Source organism: Chlorocebus sabaeus, chromosome 12, assembly GCF_047675955.1.
Source record: "Chlorocebus sabaeus isolate Y175 chromosome 12, mChlSab1.0.hap1, whole genome shotgun sequence".
NCBI classification, from domain to species: Eukaryota; Metazoa; Chordata; class Mammalia; order Primates; family Cercopithecidae; genus Chlorocebus; species Chlorocebus sabaeus.
In genome coordinates, this window is record NC_132915.1 from 4,588,398 (window position 1) to 4,607,036 (window position 18,639).

The 18,639-nt window shown below is 58.4% G+C and overlaps 1 protein-coding gene across 3 annotated transcripts in view; it reads right to left on the minus strand.

The window, feature by feature from the left end:
- Nucleotides 1-8,174: 8,174 nt before the first annotated feature.
- PHF2 (PHD finger protein 2) overlaps nt 8,175-18,639 on the minus strand; it is a 101,799-nt gene continuing 91,334 nt past the window's right edge. For all 3 annotated transcript variants that reach the window (XM_037998639.2, XM_037998640.2, XM_037998638.2), the window contains exons 18-22: nt 13,901-14,178; nt 12,749-12,844; nt 11,982-12,091; nt 10,806-11,175; nt 8,175-10,165 (exon numbers count right to left, since the gene is read on the minus strand). In XM_037998639.2, coding sequence (XP_037854567.2) covers nt 10,077-10,165; nt 10,806-11,175; nt 11,982-12,091; nt 12,749-12,844; nt 13,901-14,178 — 943 coding nt within the window. In that variant the 3' untranslated portion in view covers nt 8,175-10,076. The remainder of the gene's footprint in view (nt 10,166-10,805; nt 11,176-11,981; nt 12,092-12,748; nt 12,845-13,900; nt 14,179-18,639) is intronic.

Sequence of the window (18,639 nt, forward strand, 5' to 3'; positions counted from 1 at the left end):
AACTCAGTCACACTAGTCACATTTCAAGTGCTCGATTGCACGATATGAACATTTCTGTCACTGAAGAGTGCTCTATTGGATGGTCCTGCTCTGGGGAATGGGAGGTCTGTTCCTAAGTTGGTTTCATTTCTCTTAGCTAGGCATTTTCTCCAAGCTTCCCAGGATTTACAGGAAGACAGGTGGCTCTCAAATCTATGCTGTCCTCTTCATGACTCTGGCCTTGGCCCCAGCTCAGGACTTGTTAACCACCTCCCTTCCTCTTTTCCTCTTGGTCCCTCAACCCTTACCATCTGTTCCCACTTCCACTTCTCAAGGAGCTTCTAAGTCAGTAATCCACCCTGAAGCATCTTGCTCAAATCTCAATGCTCTCATTACCTGGACTTCCACAGGGCTTCCTAGTAGGGGAGGATCTGTCTCTCCCACAAGCCTGAAGTATGGTTGTTTTTGGATGGGTCATGAGAATACCCACTTGGTATCACTTGGCCTCAGGTGCCTACCGTACTGCGAGGGGATGGGGGCCATAGACAATAGCTGACAGCCCCAGAGCTGTGTTCCTACTTCTCTTTGGTTTGGTTTATGGCCTCAGAACCAGAGCTAAGATTGAGGCTAGAGGGGAAATCGTTTCTCCAGGCCTCACCCCTAAGGCTGGCCCAGGAAGGCAGCTTCCAATTCACAGAGTCTAGCCAAGTTTGGGCCGAGCACCCAGGAAGACATGGGCACCCTCAGAGGAGTATGGGATGGAGGGCCAGCGGCCACTTGTCTGGCATGGGCTGTGGTTGGGCAATCCAAAGCCTTGCCCTCTGCCATCTGGGCTTCCAGGAGCCTCTGGCCTGCCTGGTTAGGCCAGCCAAACCCACTGTGGTAGAAGTGGCCAGACCCACCCTTCTGCTGCCTGACCATGCCGCTGACCGCCTGCCTGTGCACTCTCAGGCCATGAATCACTGGGGTCTCGGAGGAGGAAACAGCGATAACCGCAGACTCCAGAAGGGCCACTCGGATACACTGTGTGTCCTAATCCGCATCTGCAGGGCCAAGCTCAGTGCAGCTCCTCCCCCCACCCCCACCTGCCCCAGGACCCTGCAAAGCCCATACACGTTGCACTTCTCCAGCAGCCTGACCAGCCACCAGACCTGCCCCCTGTCCTTCCCTGCTGTCACTCTGGCCCCTACTGTGCACTCATGGGTACCCCTGCCTGGAGCCCCTTCCTCTGACACCCTCGTTCCCCACCTGGGATCACAGTCTCTTCTTGTCAGACTCCATTCTGGCACTTCCTTTCCTAAAATTCCCTGTGTGCCCCTCCTCACCTTGGTCTCCAGTCCTTTTCTCCTCCAGGGTCCCTGGCCATTCTGTTCACATTGCTACCCACTCACCACTGAGGCCCTCACCTGCCCAGGAGCTGGGGCTCCCCAGCGGGAGGATCACAGCTGGCTCACCACGCTGGCCCCAGCACCAGCCAACATGGGGTCAAACAGAGACCACCCTCACGGGTAAAATGGGCCTGGGGAGGCCTGATGACTGCCCAAAGGATGCCCTGCTGGGGCTGTGAGAGTTGCAGTACAAGAGAATGGAGGACACAGAATGTCAGGATCCCGTAACAGTTAGTGAGGAGCCACAGATGGTGGCTGAGCTGGTAAGTGACCAGAGGAAATGGTGTCTCAAAGCTGAATTTGGGGCAATAAAGAAGGGAATCAGGAGACCTAGACAGGGCAGGGCTGGTGTAGGGGGTCCTGGGAGATTGCATGCCCTCCCCCCATGCCCCGCCCCAGAGTAAAGTGGAGAGCTAAGCCCGGAGAGTGTCTGCATTGAGTTGGGGAAAGAGGGAGGGTTTGACCAGGAGAGCGCACCCCTCCTCCCTGAGCAGGGAGAGTGGATGCAGACTGAGGTCATCAACGGCCTTCAGGTTTGCTTCATGGGTTTGCAGCTCATCAATCCGAGGAGGACAAGAAGGATGTGGTAGATTGGGAACATGTTCCAGCATTGCACGTGGAAACCCTGGAGGAGCAGAGTCCAGACATTGATTAAACTTTTACACCAGGAAGCTAATTTCTGTGTATTTATGTGCCACAAATACCTGGATACTAATGGGGAATATCTCAGGGCGATCCCAGTGCTCTGCAGCGAATTACAATACATCCCAGTGGAGCAGAGCTGCGTGGTTTATAAAGTAAATAATAAGGAAACAGGACTGTCTTATTCCCCAGCTTTAAAGGTGAAATAAATGGCTTTTTTGAGCAATGATAATAATCCAGTAAACATCGTGTGGGTCGCCCTAGGAGCCGGGCACTGAGCTAAGGTGGCTTACCTCTGTAATCCTGATGGTACCGGAAGGTTAGATGATTGTCCCCACTGGGGGCCCCGCCAGCCCAGGGAGCAGAGCAGAGCTACCGATGGCCCCCTGGAGGCAAAGACATGTAGTTTTCCTAAACTCTAACAGAAAGGAGCCCAAGAAGGAAGGAAGGAAATACAAATGTACTTCTGGGCATGCTGCAGACCAAACCTTCCTCTACCAAATATGTGGGTCACTGTACATTTATGTAAGATTTCCCTGTGACAAGCAGATAAAACTTCATATTGGTATACCCATGGGGTACTCCTGATGCTAGACAACACATGGACAAAATCCTTCCTCTTCTGGGTAAAAAGACAGGTAACAACGCGGAGGTGGCCTCACACACCTATTAAATCAGCCACAGTGAGCAGCAATCGCACAGCACTGCAGTGGGCTGCTTCCAGCCAGGGTGTGCGGACAAGAGGGGTCCGTGGAGCTGCCAGCCCGTTTGGCAGCCCACTCCTCCCAACCAGGCAGCCTGGGAGACCTGTCCCCAAGAGCACACCAGGCAGGTGGAATCATGGCACACCAGGCCCTTGATTCTTATTCTCACAAGCCCTTCAGGAGGCCAGGGGTATTGCTGTGTTTTACAGGCAGGAAGTCAAGGACCCAGGTCACACAGTGGGCAAGGGCAGCGCCAGGACCTCCACCCCCCACATCAGCACCAGAAGTGGGGTGCACCCTCTCTTTCTGCTCCTGCCTGCGAAGCCGGCGCATCCATTGTTTGGTAAGTGCAGTTTGCAGGGACGAGGAGGATTCCGATTTTGGAATAGCACTGACTGGACAGTGGGGCCCAGGGCCCAGCCGGGCCGGCGGGAGGACGATTAATGACAAGGATCCTACTTGGAGGCCGGGCGAGGGCCCAGCCAGCGCCGGGTGTTTACAGCTCGCTCGAATGTTTGGGCCTGCAAATCCGTGTCAGATGTTAATGGAACAGCATCATTTTTCTACCGAGGTGGCATCGCTGGGGTTGTTTGGATGAGGCAGCAGTGGGACTCGGCCTGGAACAGGCTTCAAGGGCAATGGGTGGCTCAACGGGACAGCTGGGGCTTGCCAGGGGGCATCTGTCAGCCATCCACAGCCCACTGGGCCCCTGAGGGCACCCTGCCTGGCACCCCAGTCACCACAGCCAGCTCCTCTGGCCACAGGGCTCTGCAGAAAAAAACTTTAAGTTGCAGCCAAAAAAAAATTTTTTTTTACTCCAAAATATGAGAAAGAACCAAAAACTGGAAATGAGTAAGTGTTTAAGCATCGGTACAGGCCCGCCCAGCACACATGCCTTGAGGTCCAGGACACAGCCTCCCCTGCAGCTCGTGCTGTGCTTGGGTGCCAGGTCCACCCTCGGAAGCTCTCGGGCCAGGCCTGGTCGCCCACGGCAGCTCTGCAGGCCATCACTGCTCTTGATAAGGCCTCGAGGGCAGAAGTCAAAGCCTGGGTGGGAACACCTCTCCCCTGCCTCAGCTCCAGTGAGACCTCCCCTGCCCCTCCAGGTGGAGGCAGCCTTGCTGTCAGGAAGGCAGAGGGAAAAAGAGGCCCAGAGAAGGAAAGTGACCTGCCCGAGGTCACACAGTGAGCAAGACCCTCTGAGCAGGCTTGCAGAGGGTGTAAGAGTGCCCTTCAAGGGGCTGTTGGGAAGTGGGGGGCACTCACAGAGGCGTGGGCCCTGGAGCAACTCTATGTGGGGTCAGTGCCATCACCCCCACTCTGGAGACAAGGAGGCTGAAGCTGTCCCCCAAGGCAAGGACCTGCCAAGGGCTTGAGGGGATGAAACCTCCCTCTAACCCTGGCCCTGCTGGCTCTCGACGCCCTCTCCTCACCTCACTGCCTCCTGGCTCTTCCTCAGCAAGCTGGCTCCTGCCCGAGGGCCTTGGCACAGGCCGTCCCCTCTGCTCACACTCCTCTCAGGCTTTCAAGGCTCTGCTCAAAGGCTCCCCAGGCCAGACTGTCTAAGCCTGCCCAGCCCATGACCCAGCCTTGTTCCCTCCGTGGGCCGGGGATTAGGGAACGTGCTAAGTGGTCAGCCAGCCGGGGGAAAGCTTGTAGTGCCCTGCATAGCACACAGTAGGTGCTCAGGAACTGTGACCACTGGCCACAGAGTCACTGGACAAGACCAGCAGTATTGAACCCTGATGTCTGAGACCTTCCGTCTGAGTGTTTATGTCACCGTCACCACTGGGAATTGTTATTAAGGAGACTGCTTTCATGAGGGCTGGAACACAGCTTGGATTTTAAAATCAGCAACATCTCTCTCTCTTTTTTAACCCTGGACTGTGAGCCCTCTCAGCTCTTCCTTCCGCACCACCCTCCAGCCTCTTGATACTGTGAACAAGGAGGACAGAGACCCTTGGCTGCCATATGTTCCCGACAAGACCTGCCTCAGTGTCACCATCCACAAATCGGGCTCCTTGCCCAGGGCTGTGCAGAGGCTGGGACAGGCACAGAGCTCAGGCTAGGCTGGGGCAGGCAGGGGAAGGAGACCTGCCTATCTAGGGAAAAGGGGTGGGCCTCTTTGCAGCCCTTAGAGAGAGAGCCGCTGGTGCCCCTTAGATGAGCTCCAAGCTCGCCCTGCCCTTCCACTGGCTCAGGCCCTTGCTGCAGCCATCCACCTCAGGGCCTTTGCTCCTGCACCAACCCTTGGCCCACACCCACAGCCCTCCTTTCGCAGACCTTGCAAGCTGCCTCCTGGCTGCTGACTGCAGAACTTCTCTCTGCAGGTTTCGCTTATAAGACCAAGGCTCTGGAGCTGACCTGCTTGGACTTAAATTCCTGCTCTAGCAGCTGAGAGACTTTGTGCCTCAGTTTCTTCATCAGTAAAATAGAGACGTTCAGAAGATCTCCCTCGGGGAGACTGTGAAGCATGAACAAGGTAACACAGCACAGGTGCATCAATGACTAAGCTGATTTTTACTGTCGCCTTCCCAGCACTCACAGCATGCTTGTAATATTTTTTTTTTTTTTTTTTTTTGGCCTGTAGTTACCATCACGCCTGCCATTAGCCCTTAAGTCCCAGCACCTGCCCCAGCCCCAGGCACTAAATAACCGCACACAATTGTCCTCCTTGTTCCCGGCCCTGCCCTGCCCCCCGGTGGTTATTCTGGGTATGGCCCCAAAGGTTCGCAAATTGAACCCTGTTTTGCCAACTGCAGGTTCAGGGACTGGCTCTGGGTCCAGCCGGGGTCAAAGGACCTGGGCACATACACAGGCAGGGCCCTGCAGAATAGACTGAGCTGGCCGAGTTTCTGAGCTCCCCACCAGGCATGGAGATGATGGGCACATGGCAGGGGCAAGGGAGAGTCCCTTGCTTCTGGCCCACTAACAGCAGGCTGTAGTCCTGGAGAGCCCACTCCACCTGCTCCCAAACTGCCCGGCCCCCCAAGGGCCTGCCACATCCCTCCACTGTGAGGGTGGCCCCAGGGCCCTGCTCTCAGCCACTGCAGACTCCTTTCTGTTCAGCCCACAGGGCCCATGTCTGACAACCGCAGGGTATGGCTGCCTGCCTCCGCCTCTGCTCATGTTGCTAGAAACATCACTTCCCACGGGTCAGCTCCAGGGGCCCCTGCAGACCTGCCCTTCCCACCTGGAGGCATGTCTGCCCCACACGCTGTCCTGTGGTCCTGTGGTACAGGCGGCACGTGTGGGTCCCGCTGCACGGTGAGTAGCGAGCGCCTCCTCCGAGCCTCGGTGGACTCCTGGGCAGAACTGGCTGGTGACAATGCCTGCCCCAGGTTGTCAGTCATGGTGAAGGCTAGGGCAGGTTCTCCATACAGTGCCGGACACACAGCAGCCGCTCAGTAAACAACTGGAATCCAGCGAGCGTTGGAGGGCAGGACCGGGGGCAGTTTGCTTGTGTGTGTTCACTGCACTGCGTGCTGACCTTGCTCAGGCCAAGCCGGGCAGGCTGCAGGGACAGAGGACAGACAGGCCCGAATCTCAGAGGTGTGACCCACAAAGTCTGCTGCTGGTGGGCAGCTCCCTTCCAGCCCTCATCCTCCCGACTTCACTGTCACAGGGCAGTCAGCACCGACACCAAAGTTAGGGGAAGAGCCACAGCTAGGGGCACGCTTGGGGCCACATGGGCCCCTGGCCTCCTGGTTTCAGGAGCACACCCAGAGAGGCATGTCCAGGTCTGTGTGCCACACACCTGGGCAGGATCCTTGCATGACACCTGGCTCACAGGCTGCCTGGCACTCAGTGGGGGCTGGGCTCCAGACACCGGGCCAGCCTGAGTGCAGCACAGGGAGGAGCCTGGGCTCCAGGAGATGCTGGGCAGCCACAGAAGCCCCTTCCAGGGCCCAGGGTGCTCAGCTCATGTGATTCCTAACAGCAGTGCTTGGTGGGGATGGACCCAACTAGCACCCAGACAGCTCCACCTAGATCCAGCTGCTGGGCCCAGGGGGCCGGCCAGCCTGAGGGTGGTTGGAGCTTCAGAGCCTGGACCTGGAGGGTGCTGCACACTTTATCCCAGTGGCTGTGGGGCTGAAGGTGCGGGGACTCCTGGGGGAACCACAGGACAGTCTCTGACTGGACCTGGCAAGGACAGGCCAGCTTCCCAGGCAGCCTAGGGGTGTGCAGAGGACACCCAGCTCTTGTGGGGTTCCGCGGAGTGGCTCAGGCTGTGGGAGTGCCCACAGCCTAGGGGCATCCAAAATGCCTGGCAGCCTGGGCAGCCCCAGTGTGGGTCCCAGGCACCACCTGGGGACAGCAATGGGACCCCACCCCATCCTGCAGTCCCCAGGTCCTGGACGGGTTCCTTCTGGGGGTTCGGCCACCGTGCGTGATGGGAGCATCCCCCCGAGCCCCCAGCAGGGATTGGAGGAAAGCAGGCTCAGAGCAAGAAAGGACTTGCCAACGGGCAGCCTTGGGTTAGTTTCCGGTGTCACATGACACCCTGCACAGAGTGAATGACCACAGACCTGCAGGTTGACAAAACCCCCCGGAATCTTGCAGGGGTGGGTCGGACGCCCAGCATGGCAGGGCGCTCTGCTCAGGGTCTGCTGGGGAACCGGCTTCCCACTTCCTCAGGGTGTCGGCAGCCAAGGCCGACCCTGCTCAGCGAGCTGCAAGCTGAGCGACCTTGGGTGACCCAGGCCAAACTCCTGTCCCCAGCTTCTTATCTCACTCCCAGCTCCCATGCCAGGGCAAGACCCCATGTGTGGGGGCTTGGGCCAGTCCAGCCGTCATCACACCCCCGGATTCTCAACATCTGCACTGCCCAAATGGCCCGAGGTTATTCATGTTTCTTCAATAAATGCCAAATGGCCTGTTTATCCGTGGTCCTCAACATTGTCACCAGCGCCCCACGCATGCACCCCCCCGCCCCCCACAGACTGACCCGGGCCTCACCCGTGTCCCAGCAGCCCTGCCTGCCACGCACCAGCGACCCCACCCCTGCGCTCAGCACCCTCCCTGGGCTCGCACCATTTGAGTTCCTCTGTCAGGCAAGGGCTGCTCCTGGTAGTTCGCTGTAATCACGAGACTTAGGCTGGAGCCCAACAAGACACTGAATGCTTCTGGGTGTGCATCCGTGCTGGGGTGCACATGTGTGTGCCTGCTGGACCCAGCCAAACCCCATACCCATGAGTCCAAAAGAAGGTTCCAGAGGCTTCCCGAGGACATCCTCAGGGCTGGGACTGGCAAAGCCAGAGTCTCAAAGGCTGCTGCCACCCCTGCAGCCCTGGAGGGTCTCTTCGGCCCACTCCTGTTGGCCAGCTTGGGGTGCTGTGTGTGCCCCTCAGGCGGGGCAACCTGAGGCTTTCCATGAGCAACACAGGCGGCCGGAGTGCCCCCACCACCCTCGCTGCCAGGGTGAACAACTACAGACAAGGCAGAAATGACACAGACATGGTTCTGTACAAAACCTGAAATATTTTTACTTTTTTAAAACTTTGATCTAAGTTGCCTTAGACCTCATGGACTCGATACAAGAGTAATATGAATTGGGAAATAAAACACTTTAATAGCCACGATAAACTTTGTTAGAAATGTACATGTTGCCAAAATAATAATAATAAAATTAAAAATAAAAGAGAGAGAGAGAGAACAGCTTGATGTCCAGGTTAGATTATATAAATGTTCAACAAGGGCAGGGTAAAGGAAACTTTAAAAACACCGGTTCTGAATAAGCCTGGGGCCCCGCGAGACTCCCCCTCTCCCAGCCTCGGGCCCTGGGGACTGCGTCCCTCCAAACAGGACAAGTGGGAGTGGATAAGGCCTCCACCAAGCTGCCTCTCCCCATGGACAAAACATCCAGGTAATGGGTATATAAACAAAGCTCATAAGAAATGTACAAATATAAAAAGCTACAAACATTAATAAATTACAGCATCACAAAACACGGAAACACTTCACAAGGTGCTAGTAAAATAACTGTATCCCCCAATCCCCTCATCATACAAGAAGGAAAACAAAGAGCTGGTATTAAAGTTGAAGAGTCATCTTCAAAATGTGTCTGGAATAGATCTTTTGTGTACTATTCGCTTCTGTAAAGAGAGTGTAAGGCTGCACAGACATCACTTGTTTTTCAGGCAATACCTTAGTTCTTAAAAGAAAAAAATAATAATAATAATAAAAGGAAAGGAGAAGGAAAAAGCATCAGAACCCAACTGTCCATCTGACTCAGCAAAAAACTCGTATAAATGTTAATGAAGAACTCTATAGAAAGAAATTCCTAAAGATACTTTTACTCTTATAAAAAAGAAGTTATTTAAAAAGCTATTTACACGCTACATTCTATGAAAAATATGCTTCAGGAAATACATCTAAAATTAAAATACAGGATTGCCTGAGAAACAAATCCAGCCCCTCCGTGTCGATGGTGGACACACCATCCAGGTACGACCCATGCAGGCGACACCACACGCTGACACGGGAGAACAGAGAAGTGCCGACCGTAAGTCCTCGGGCCGCCTGGCCACTGCCCCTGCCCCGTCAGTCCCAGGGCAGGGGCGCCTTGGCTGAGAAGTGCTTCTCCAGAGTGTGGCCAGCAGGGCAAGATGGTCCCTGCCACATGGCTTAGCCTGGGTCTCCCAGACCCCAAGATATGGCTGAGCCCTTGCCCTTTCCTGGGGACCCCACAATGGCTCCCCTGCCTGCTAACACACCAACCCAGCTGCCAGTCTTAGCTGCCCCCGAGAAATGCTCCTGGGCATTGAGGCTGGACACCCACCATCCTGCTGCCACCTGCCAACCAGGGAGCTTGGGGCAGACCCTTCCTCGCCCACCGAGCACGGTCTGGACTTGGCCAAGAATCACTCAGGAAGAGAAGGGGGGACATAAACATCCCACTTGCGCCTCCTCTTTCTGTGTTCTTTGCCTTTTTTTTAAGCCCCAGGAGACTGCCAGCCTGTGGCCAGCTCCGACTCTGGGGCTGGTGAGCACTGGCTCACTCTGCCTTCCTTGAAGGACTCATGCTCTCAGCAGAGCTGCAGAGGCCCTGCAATCACACCCACGCTCTGGGGAGCCTGGAGGCTGTCCTTAAAGTGGAATGAACGGTCCTCAAACTTGCAGGGCCGCTTTTCTGGGACAGGTCACTCTTAGCAACTTGAGAAAAGACGTCCATTTTCAAATCGAGGGGCCGCACTGGGCTTGCTCTCCCAGCTGAAGGGACAGACGCTCACTGGGGTGATGGCAGCCGGGAAGAGGCAAGGCCCTCCCTGGTGAGGCAGCTCGGCACCCTCCTGGGAGGCAGGTGCTTTCGCGGGGCTCCGGGGGTCCTGAGCGGAGCAGAAGGATCCTGGCTTTCCAAACCTTAAAGGAGCAGTTTCCCGTTCCGATGAATTTTCAAAATTTTCCCAAGCCTCTGCTTGGCGGTCGCCATGCCCTTTTTTGTACGTTTTCCTAGGGGAGTCAGGGAGGGGACACAAAAGAGGAAGGTGAGCTAGATGGCAAGGAGCACGGCATGCCAGTGCGGGGCAGGGTCCCGCTAACACCAAGGGGCAGCCTGCAGTCCCACATCTGTAAAATGGGCCTGAGGCCCCAGCTCTGAGCTCAGCACCCCTCAGGAGTCCAGGATCACCGGCAAAGCCTCCACCTCAGAGGCTGTGTCCTCAAGAGCCCCTGGCAGCTAGGATGGGCATGGACTTGGGGATGGCATTACGAGAAGGACTTGAGGATGCCTGGGCACCACCCCCAGTAACAAGGCCAGGAGCCACTGCCAGCACCCCGTGCTGCGTCACTCAGTCTCCACAGCTGGCCAGCCCCACGGCTGGGGTGCAGGGGTGCAGGGGTGCAGGGGTGCAGGCAGATCGGGGCTGAGCACGCCCACGGAGGAGAAGGATGAAAGCACACACGTCCTGTGCCACAGGACACGTTCACACGAAGACACAACTCACTTGGACCACAGCCCCCTGCCACCTGAGGCACAGGAGCCCCTCCCGATGTGCTGCCCTCTACCACAGGCCGAGTCTGCACGTCTGGGACTGCCCAAGGGGGCAGGCAGGGCAGCGGGGCTGCAGGCTCCCTCCAGCAGGCACGGTACCTTTGGCAGCGGTGTTGTTGTTTGGGGACGACGCGGAGGGCCGCCTCTGTGTGAGAAAGACCCCAGGGGCCATGGGCTGGGAGGCGCGGCCCGCTGGGACCCCGGTGAAGGCGCCAGCGGCTGTGTACTCATGGTCGGCCAGGCTGCTGCTATGAGACTCAGGCGGGGGCTCTGGCGAGCTGCCCTCCTGCGAGGCCTGGCTGCTGGCTGTGCTGGTGGAGGCCGGGGTGGTGGAGGCCGGGGTGGTGGAGGCCGGCGTGGTGGAAGTGGAGGTGGTGCCAGCAGAGATGGAGGTGGAGGTGGAAGGGGAGGTGGTGTTAGGAGTCAGCTTCCTCTTGGCACTCTTTTTTTTCCTGCTTTTCTGCTCCTCCTTTGAACAAAACATGCAGGGCAGACTCAGACGCACGGCCCACTTGGGCCAACAGAGCAGGGAGCTCCCAGCATGGCCTTGCCAGGGACCCTTAAGCACAGCAGGGCTGGGCAGTAGGAGCCTGAGGCCTGACTCTGGGCCACCGGGGGCACAGGACGCAAGGGGACAGGGTGCCAGCACCCACAGTAGTTGCCTGGCCTCCCCGTCAGTGTGAGTTAACCTAGCAGTTGAGCCTGTAGGATGGCACTCCTACCCCTCACCCCACGCAGCAGCCATATACCTCTCCCAGTTTTGGAAGAATATTACTTTGATGCTAATAACTTCCTTGGGCACCCAGACGAGGTTGGGCCTGGTCCAGAGGGTACGTGAGGCTCCAGGAGCCTCCATTTCTGAGCTGGGATGAGCTGAAGGTGGGCGATGAATTTTTAGGAGCATGTAGAGACAGAACACCTCATTTCCCACCTGAGGACAATTCAAAACTACCCGGGTGTGTGATAGGGGGAGGGAAAGGGACGCTCCCTCCACGCTGCTGTTGCACCAGAGAGCAGCCCAGCCTCAGCACGGATGGGGCTGTCCAGAGTCAGGGCCCCAGCTGTCAATTCCTAGCTCCCCCGGACCCCACACAGGGAATTTAGGGCCTGGAGGAACAGGGCACTCTCTAATCAAATGTCGTCAAGCCTGTGACTGCCCCTGGCTCAGGGGGTCTGTGCATGGGGTGGAGAAATAGATGCCTTGGGGAACCTGAGCCCAGGTGGGCGTAGCAGGGACCTGGCTGGCCTGTGTCCCTCTCCCTCGCCCCTCCTCACCTGCTGAGACAGCTTAGCTGCCGCGGCCGCCAGCCCGGTCTCGATGGAAGCCACCCGTGTGCCCTCACGCACAGGCCTGTCCTGTCTTGGTACTGATGGGCCGACCCTTGCTGTGGAAGAAAAGGGCCAGCCCCCTCAAGCGGTAGGCCGCGGCCTGTCCACCCCTCCTGGTGTGGGGCTACCCTGCCCCCACCACAGCCTTTCCCCCTGGCCAGGTAGGCCTGAGCACCGGGCTTCCTGGCTGTGAAGCCGCCTCGCCATAGGGCAGGGTCAGCTGCCCCACCCCAGGAGGAAGATACCACAGTGGGGTCTAAGTGCGGCAGAGCCCAGAAGGCCCAGGAACATCAGAGAGGCTGGGCAGGCGGATGAGGGTAACGTGGAAGGAGGACGAGGCCTCACCCCACTGGTGCCCCAGCAGGTGTCCCTCAGCCACCATCAAGGGGGTACCCCTGGTACAAAGGTGACCCTCACAGAGCTTCCCACTGAGGAAGAAACCAGAGAGAAGCCGGCCAGAGGAGTGGGGGCTTTTGAGTGGGGACTGTGTAGAGCACATCTGGGCTCCCAGGTCCCCAGAAGCAAAGCAGAAGTGAAGCCCACAGCACTCCTGCAAGTGGCCGACCATCCCCAGCGGGATGGGCCGCCCAGCTGTCGGGACAGGACAGGTGCAGAGCTGAGCCCACATTCTCAGGGGCTGGAGGGACCACAGACAAAGTCACAGCTTCCACACTGGGTGTCAGGTGGACCCCCCACCCCTGTCCCAGCACTACCTGTTGGGCTGTAGGGAGCATCATCTGAGCCTTTCCTTTTCTTTGACCGGGACTTGAAGATGGGGTTGTCTTCGTCTGACTCCAGTGAGGGGTAAACTAGAGGGAGGCAGAGGGAAGGTGGGGCCCGCTGAGTGCAGGGTGGAGCCACGGAGGGGGGCGGGGGGGAGTACAGGTGGCTGCAGACCTTCCTCACCAGCGACCCCAGGGCCTATGCTAAGGCCTGCCACACTGTGTCACTGTCGGCTGTGATGGAAACTGCCCATGGTGAGGACACCCCAGGCATGGGCATAGGTGCCCCAGAGATTATCCAGAGGGGCAGGGACTCGCCCAGACAAGAGGGCATCTGCATTTACCTGACCAGCCTCATCTGCCCAGCCTAGCCCTGGTGCCTGCAAGCCCCTGGCCTCTAAGGGCTGCCCTCCGTACACCTGTTCACGGAGCTTGAGATCCCCAGAGGCTCCACCTGGAGGAAGCTGCAGCAGAGACTAGGGGACCAGGGAAGGATGGGGCCCCACAATCAGACTAGGGCATCTCCGCTCCTGCAAGAGGAACACTTTGAGACTCCAGGAAACGTTCTGTTTGGTGAAAAGTCTCTGATGCTATGAAAAGGGAAAACATCTAACGTCCATGGAGGGTGGGCTCTGACAGCCCTGCCCTGCCCGACAGGTCTTGGTGGAGGTGACCCTGTAGGGCACGACCTGTGGCTGGTGGGGAGCTGCCCCAACACGGTGACGCAGTGACCCTGTGACCCTCACAAGCCAAGTGCCAGCCTGCACTCTGCAGGTTGTGGTCCTTCAACTTGCGAGGCCTGTTGAGGAACGCCCAGGACCCAAGGCTCAGGAGGCGGCAAGATGGCGCCCGGCACCACACACCCCTACAGAGCCCAGAAAACAGGAGTTCACTGTGCTGTCATTCTGTTTGTCAGAGGAGAGTAGGCCCCACCACGAAGCCCACGTCTGTCCACCAGATGTGGGCCAGGGCCAGTCTCGCTCACAGGAGGGTCTCTCAGGACAGCAGTCAGAGGCCGAGGGTTTTGCTGAGCTGAGGCCCGCTGTAACTTGGAGAGCTGCATGTTTATGCTACTGTCTCCGTTCTCAGCCAGGCCTTCTAGGGCTGAGCGTGGGCCCTGCCCCATGCAGAGGTGGCACTCACCGTAGTCTGAGTCCTTGAAGCAGGCATCCAGGTGGTCCTGCTCTTCCTCGTAGTCATCCAGGTCCACACTGTTCTTGGCAGCCCTCTTCAGCAGTCGTTTGCCTGCACTCTTGCCACTGCCACCCCCATTCTTCCGGGCACCATGGGCAGCCAGTGAGCTCCCCTTGGCCTGGCCGGCGCCCCACGTGGTCTGCAGGCAGGAGTCGGAGGCCTGCAGGTTGGCCATGGACAGCATTCCCTGAATGGCTTCCTGCGTGCTGGGGGAGGCCGGGGGCTGGCTACGGGCACAGAGAGACAGGCACTCAGCCCAGCGCTCTTGGCCTGCAGCCCAGGCACTTAGACAACAGTCTATGGCCTGCACAAACTCCTGGCCCAGGTGGCAGGCAGAGGGCATAGAGTAGAGGGTGGCAGTGAGCTGATGACTTCTCCCTTGGAAGAGGCCAGCCACTGCCCCCATCCAGCTCTGTTCATCCACCCATACACCACAGAGAAGGCTGGAGGCCTGGGGAGAGAGATGGGCATGGAGAGGAGACTCGGGAATACAGCAGATGGGAAGGAGGGTCCAGACCCTCACATGGTCACACACTGGTCTCTCCCACCTTAAAGCCAGCAAGTGACCTCCCTCCTGCACCCCAGCCACTCTGTGTACCCCTCGGTCCACGCTGTCCCTCTCCCAACTGCAGAACTAGCCCTGAGAATTCCTTACCCCATTCTGTAGGGAACCCTCCCAGATGTCACCCTGACACGGGACAGTGCAGCCCACTGCCTCCCATGGCACACGCTCTCCCCAGTGACCCACACTCCTCTCCACACCCACACCTACACCTGCACCTGCATCTACACCTCTACCTACCCTCACACCTGCACCTGCATCCACACCTGTACCTACACCTATACCCATACCTGCATCTACACCTGTACCTACACCTATACCCATACCTGCATCTACACCTGTACCTACCTTCACCCCTGCAACTGTATCTACACCTGTGCCTACCCCCACGCCTGCACCTGCATCGACACCTGTGCTGACCCCCACACCTGCACCCACATCTACACCTGTACCAACCCCCACATCTGCACCCCCACTTGTACATACCCCCATACTCACCCCCCATACTCACACCCGCATCTACACCTGTACCTACCCCCATACTCACACCCGCATCTACACCTGTACCTACCCCCATACCCACACCCGCATCTACACCTGTACCTACCCCCCATACCCACACCCGCATCTACACCTGTACCTACCCCCCATACCCACACCCGCATCTACACCTGTACCTACCCCTACCCTACCCTGCACCCCCACCTGCATCTACATCTATACCTACTCCCATACCCACACCTGCATCTACACCTGTACCTACCCCCCATACCCACACCCGCATCTACACCTGTACCTACCCCCCATACCCACACCCACATCTACACCTGTACCTACCCCTACCCTACCCTGCACCCCCACCTGCATCTACATCTATACCTACTCCCATACCCACACCTGCATCTACACCTGTACCTACCCCCCATACCCACACCCGCATCTACACCTGTACCTACCCCCACACCTGCACCCCCACCTGCATCTACACCTGCACCTACCCCCACACCCACATCTACACCTGTACCTACCCCCATACCCACACCCGCATCTACACCTGTACCTACCCCCCATACCCACACCCGCATCTACACCTGTACCTACCCCCCATACCCACACCCGCATCTACACCTGTACCTACCCCCCATACCCACACCCGCATCTACACCTGTACCTACCCCCCATACTCACACCCGCATCTACACCTGTACCTACCCCCCATACCCACACCCGCATCTACACCTGTACCTACCCCCCATACCCACACCCGCATCTACACCTGTACCTACCCCCCATACCCACACCCGCATCTACACCTGTACCTACCCCCCATACCCACACCCGCATCTACACCTGTACCTACCCCCCATACCCACACCCGCATCTACACCTGTACCTACCCCCATACCCACACCCGCATCTACACCTGTACCTACCCCCCATACCCACACCCGCATCTACACCTGTACCTACCCCCCATACCCACACCCGCATCTACACCTGTACCTACCCCCCATACCCACACCCGCATCTACACCTGTACCTACCCCCCATACCCACACCCGCATCTACACCTGTACCTACCCCCCATACCCACACCCGCATCTACACCTGTACCTACCCCCCATACCCACACCCGCATCTACACCTGTACCTACCCCCCATACCCACACCCGCATCTACACCTGTACCTACCCCCCATACCCACACCCGCATCTACACCTGTACCTACCCCCCATACCCACACCCGCATCTACACCTGTACCTACCCCCCATACCCACACCCGCATCTACACCTGTACCTACCCCCAGACCTGCACCCCCACCTGCATCTACACCTGCACCTACCCCCACACCCACACCTGCATCTACACCTGTACCTACCCCCCATACCCACACCCGCATCTACACCTGTACCTACCCCCCATACCCACACCCGCATCTACACCTGTACCTACCCCCCATACCCACACCCGCATCTACACCTGTACCTACCCCCCATACCCACACCCGCATCTACACCTGTACCTACCCCCCATACCCACACCCGCATCTACACCTGTACCTACCCCCAGACCTGCACCCCCACCTGCATCTACACCTGCACCTACCCCCACACCCACACCTGCATCTACACCTGTACCTACCCCTACCCTGCACCCCCACCTGCATCTACACCTGCACCTACCCCCACCTGCCTCTATATCTGCACCTACCTCCATCCTGCACCCACCTGCACACAGACCTGCAGCTGCATCTACACCTGAACAGGCATAGCTGCACCTCAGCTCAGCCCAACTTCACCCGCCTCTGGCAGGCTCCAGACTCCCAGACTTTCCCTTTGCCCTGCCCCCACACCCCGCAGCCCTCGGCTTCAGGTGGCCCCTCCCATAGTGCCTCGCCTGTCTCTCATTCGCATCCTCATCCTCTGCCCCATGCCTGTGCACACACCTCCTCCTGTCTACACTGGCTCCCCTCCTTCCAGAAGCTTCTGAGACACCCGGTCTGTGATAAGCCTGTCTAGGTTCATAGAGTGGTGAGATGGGGTGACCACTGTCATCCCACAGAACCAGGGGCTTGGTGCTGCTGGACAGCAAAGATCCCCAAGGCCAAGTCCTGGGCTCCTTGGGGACCTCCCTGCCAGGCCCTCTCATGGGATCCAGCCCTGGCCTCTTCATGGTGCCTTGCCCCACCCCAGCCCACAACTCCCTGCAGCTAGGACTCTCGCCTGTCTGTGTACCAGAACCACCTGGGTAGCTTTACACATGTCGAGGCCCACGCCCCACCCAGAAACTCTGAGACAGGGGCCTGCCCTGGGCTCCAGATACTGTGTGTAGCCAGGACAGGTGCCTCAGACTTCCCCACCACTCACGTGGTCCAGCCCAGCAGGTACACCCTGCAACATCCCTTTCTAGTCCTTACCCCTGCCCACTTCCCTGTGGCCCAAACCTGGCACCCAGCCCACCCCACCTTACAGGGGAGGCCCAGCCACACCTGTCACTGCATCTAGCCACTCCTGGGCCCATACTTGAGGCACACGGGGTGCCTACCATCCTCTCCCTCTGCTCCCTGGACCTGCCCCTCCAGGACTCCTGCATCAGCATCACTGTCTCTCGCGCTGCCCATGCCCTCTCCACCACTTCCCAGAAGCACTGGAGGCACTTTCAGTAAAGCCATTCAAATGAGAGGGGCTGGCAAGCCTGTGGCTGTGAGCACACCCAGGGACCGTATGGGGGCTTGTATACCCGGAACCCCTTGCCAGAGATAGCCCACATGTGAGACAGGAAAGAAGAAGCCAACGCAGTGGCAGGCGGGCCAGCCAGCTCTGCATGCCCGTGCCCACCTCTGTTACCAGACACAGAGACTGAGGCACCCGGGGCACTGGCCCCCACAGGACAAGTCCCAGTTCAGAAGCAAGAGGGTTCCCAAGACTGAGGCTCTGCTGCAGCGGGACAGGGAGAGGAAGCTGCCCCTGGGAACCCAGACATAGAGCAAGTCCCAGGGCTGGTGAGGCAACGTGGACAAAAGCTGCCCATGCTGGACAGCGCTGAGGCCCGAACTCACTGCTCTCTGAGGGTCCAGCAGACTCGGGGGGATGCCCAGTGCCGGGGGAGGCGCCCTCGCTGCAGCCTTCACCAATGCCACCTCCCAGGCCCTGTCTGAGACACACTGGGCTGTGCTGCATTTCAGGTTTCACAGAAACTGAACAGGACTGAGGTTTGAAAGCCACAACAATGTGGAAATCAAGTATGGTCAGCCTCGAGCGCTCCTCAGAAGGCACTGCCGGGAGCCGCCCCCACAGGGCCAGGACCACACTGCCCCTGCCACACAAGCTGCAGCGCTGAAGGCCTGCCTAAGAGAGCGCGGTCACTCCTGCCCTCACTGACATCTCCGCAGGAACAGGCTCTCCCAGCCCCAGCTCAGGAGCCAGCCAGAGCACGCAGCTTGCCCTGCAGCCTCTGGCAGGCCCCGCCCCGACACCTCAACTGGCCTGCAAGGCCAAGACAGACTGGAGGGTGGGGGGCCTGCACCCAGCCACAGGGGAACGGGGGGTGGCCAGGGACACCCACTATGAGGGTGCATGCCATGCCATCTGGGCAACCCAAGAGGGTGAGGGCTGCATGCCTGG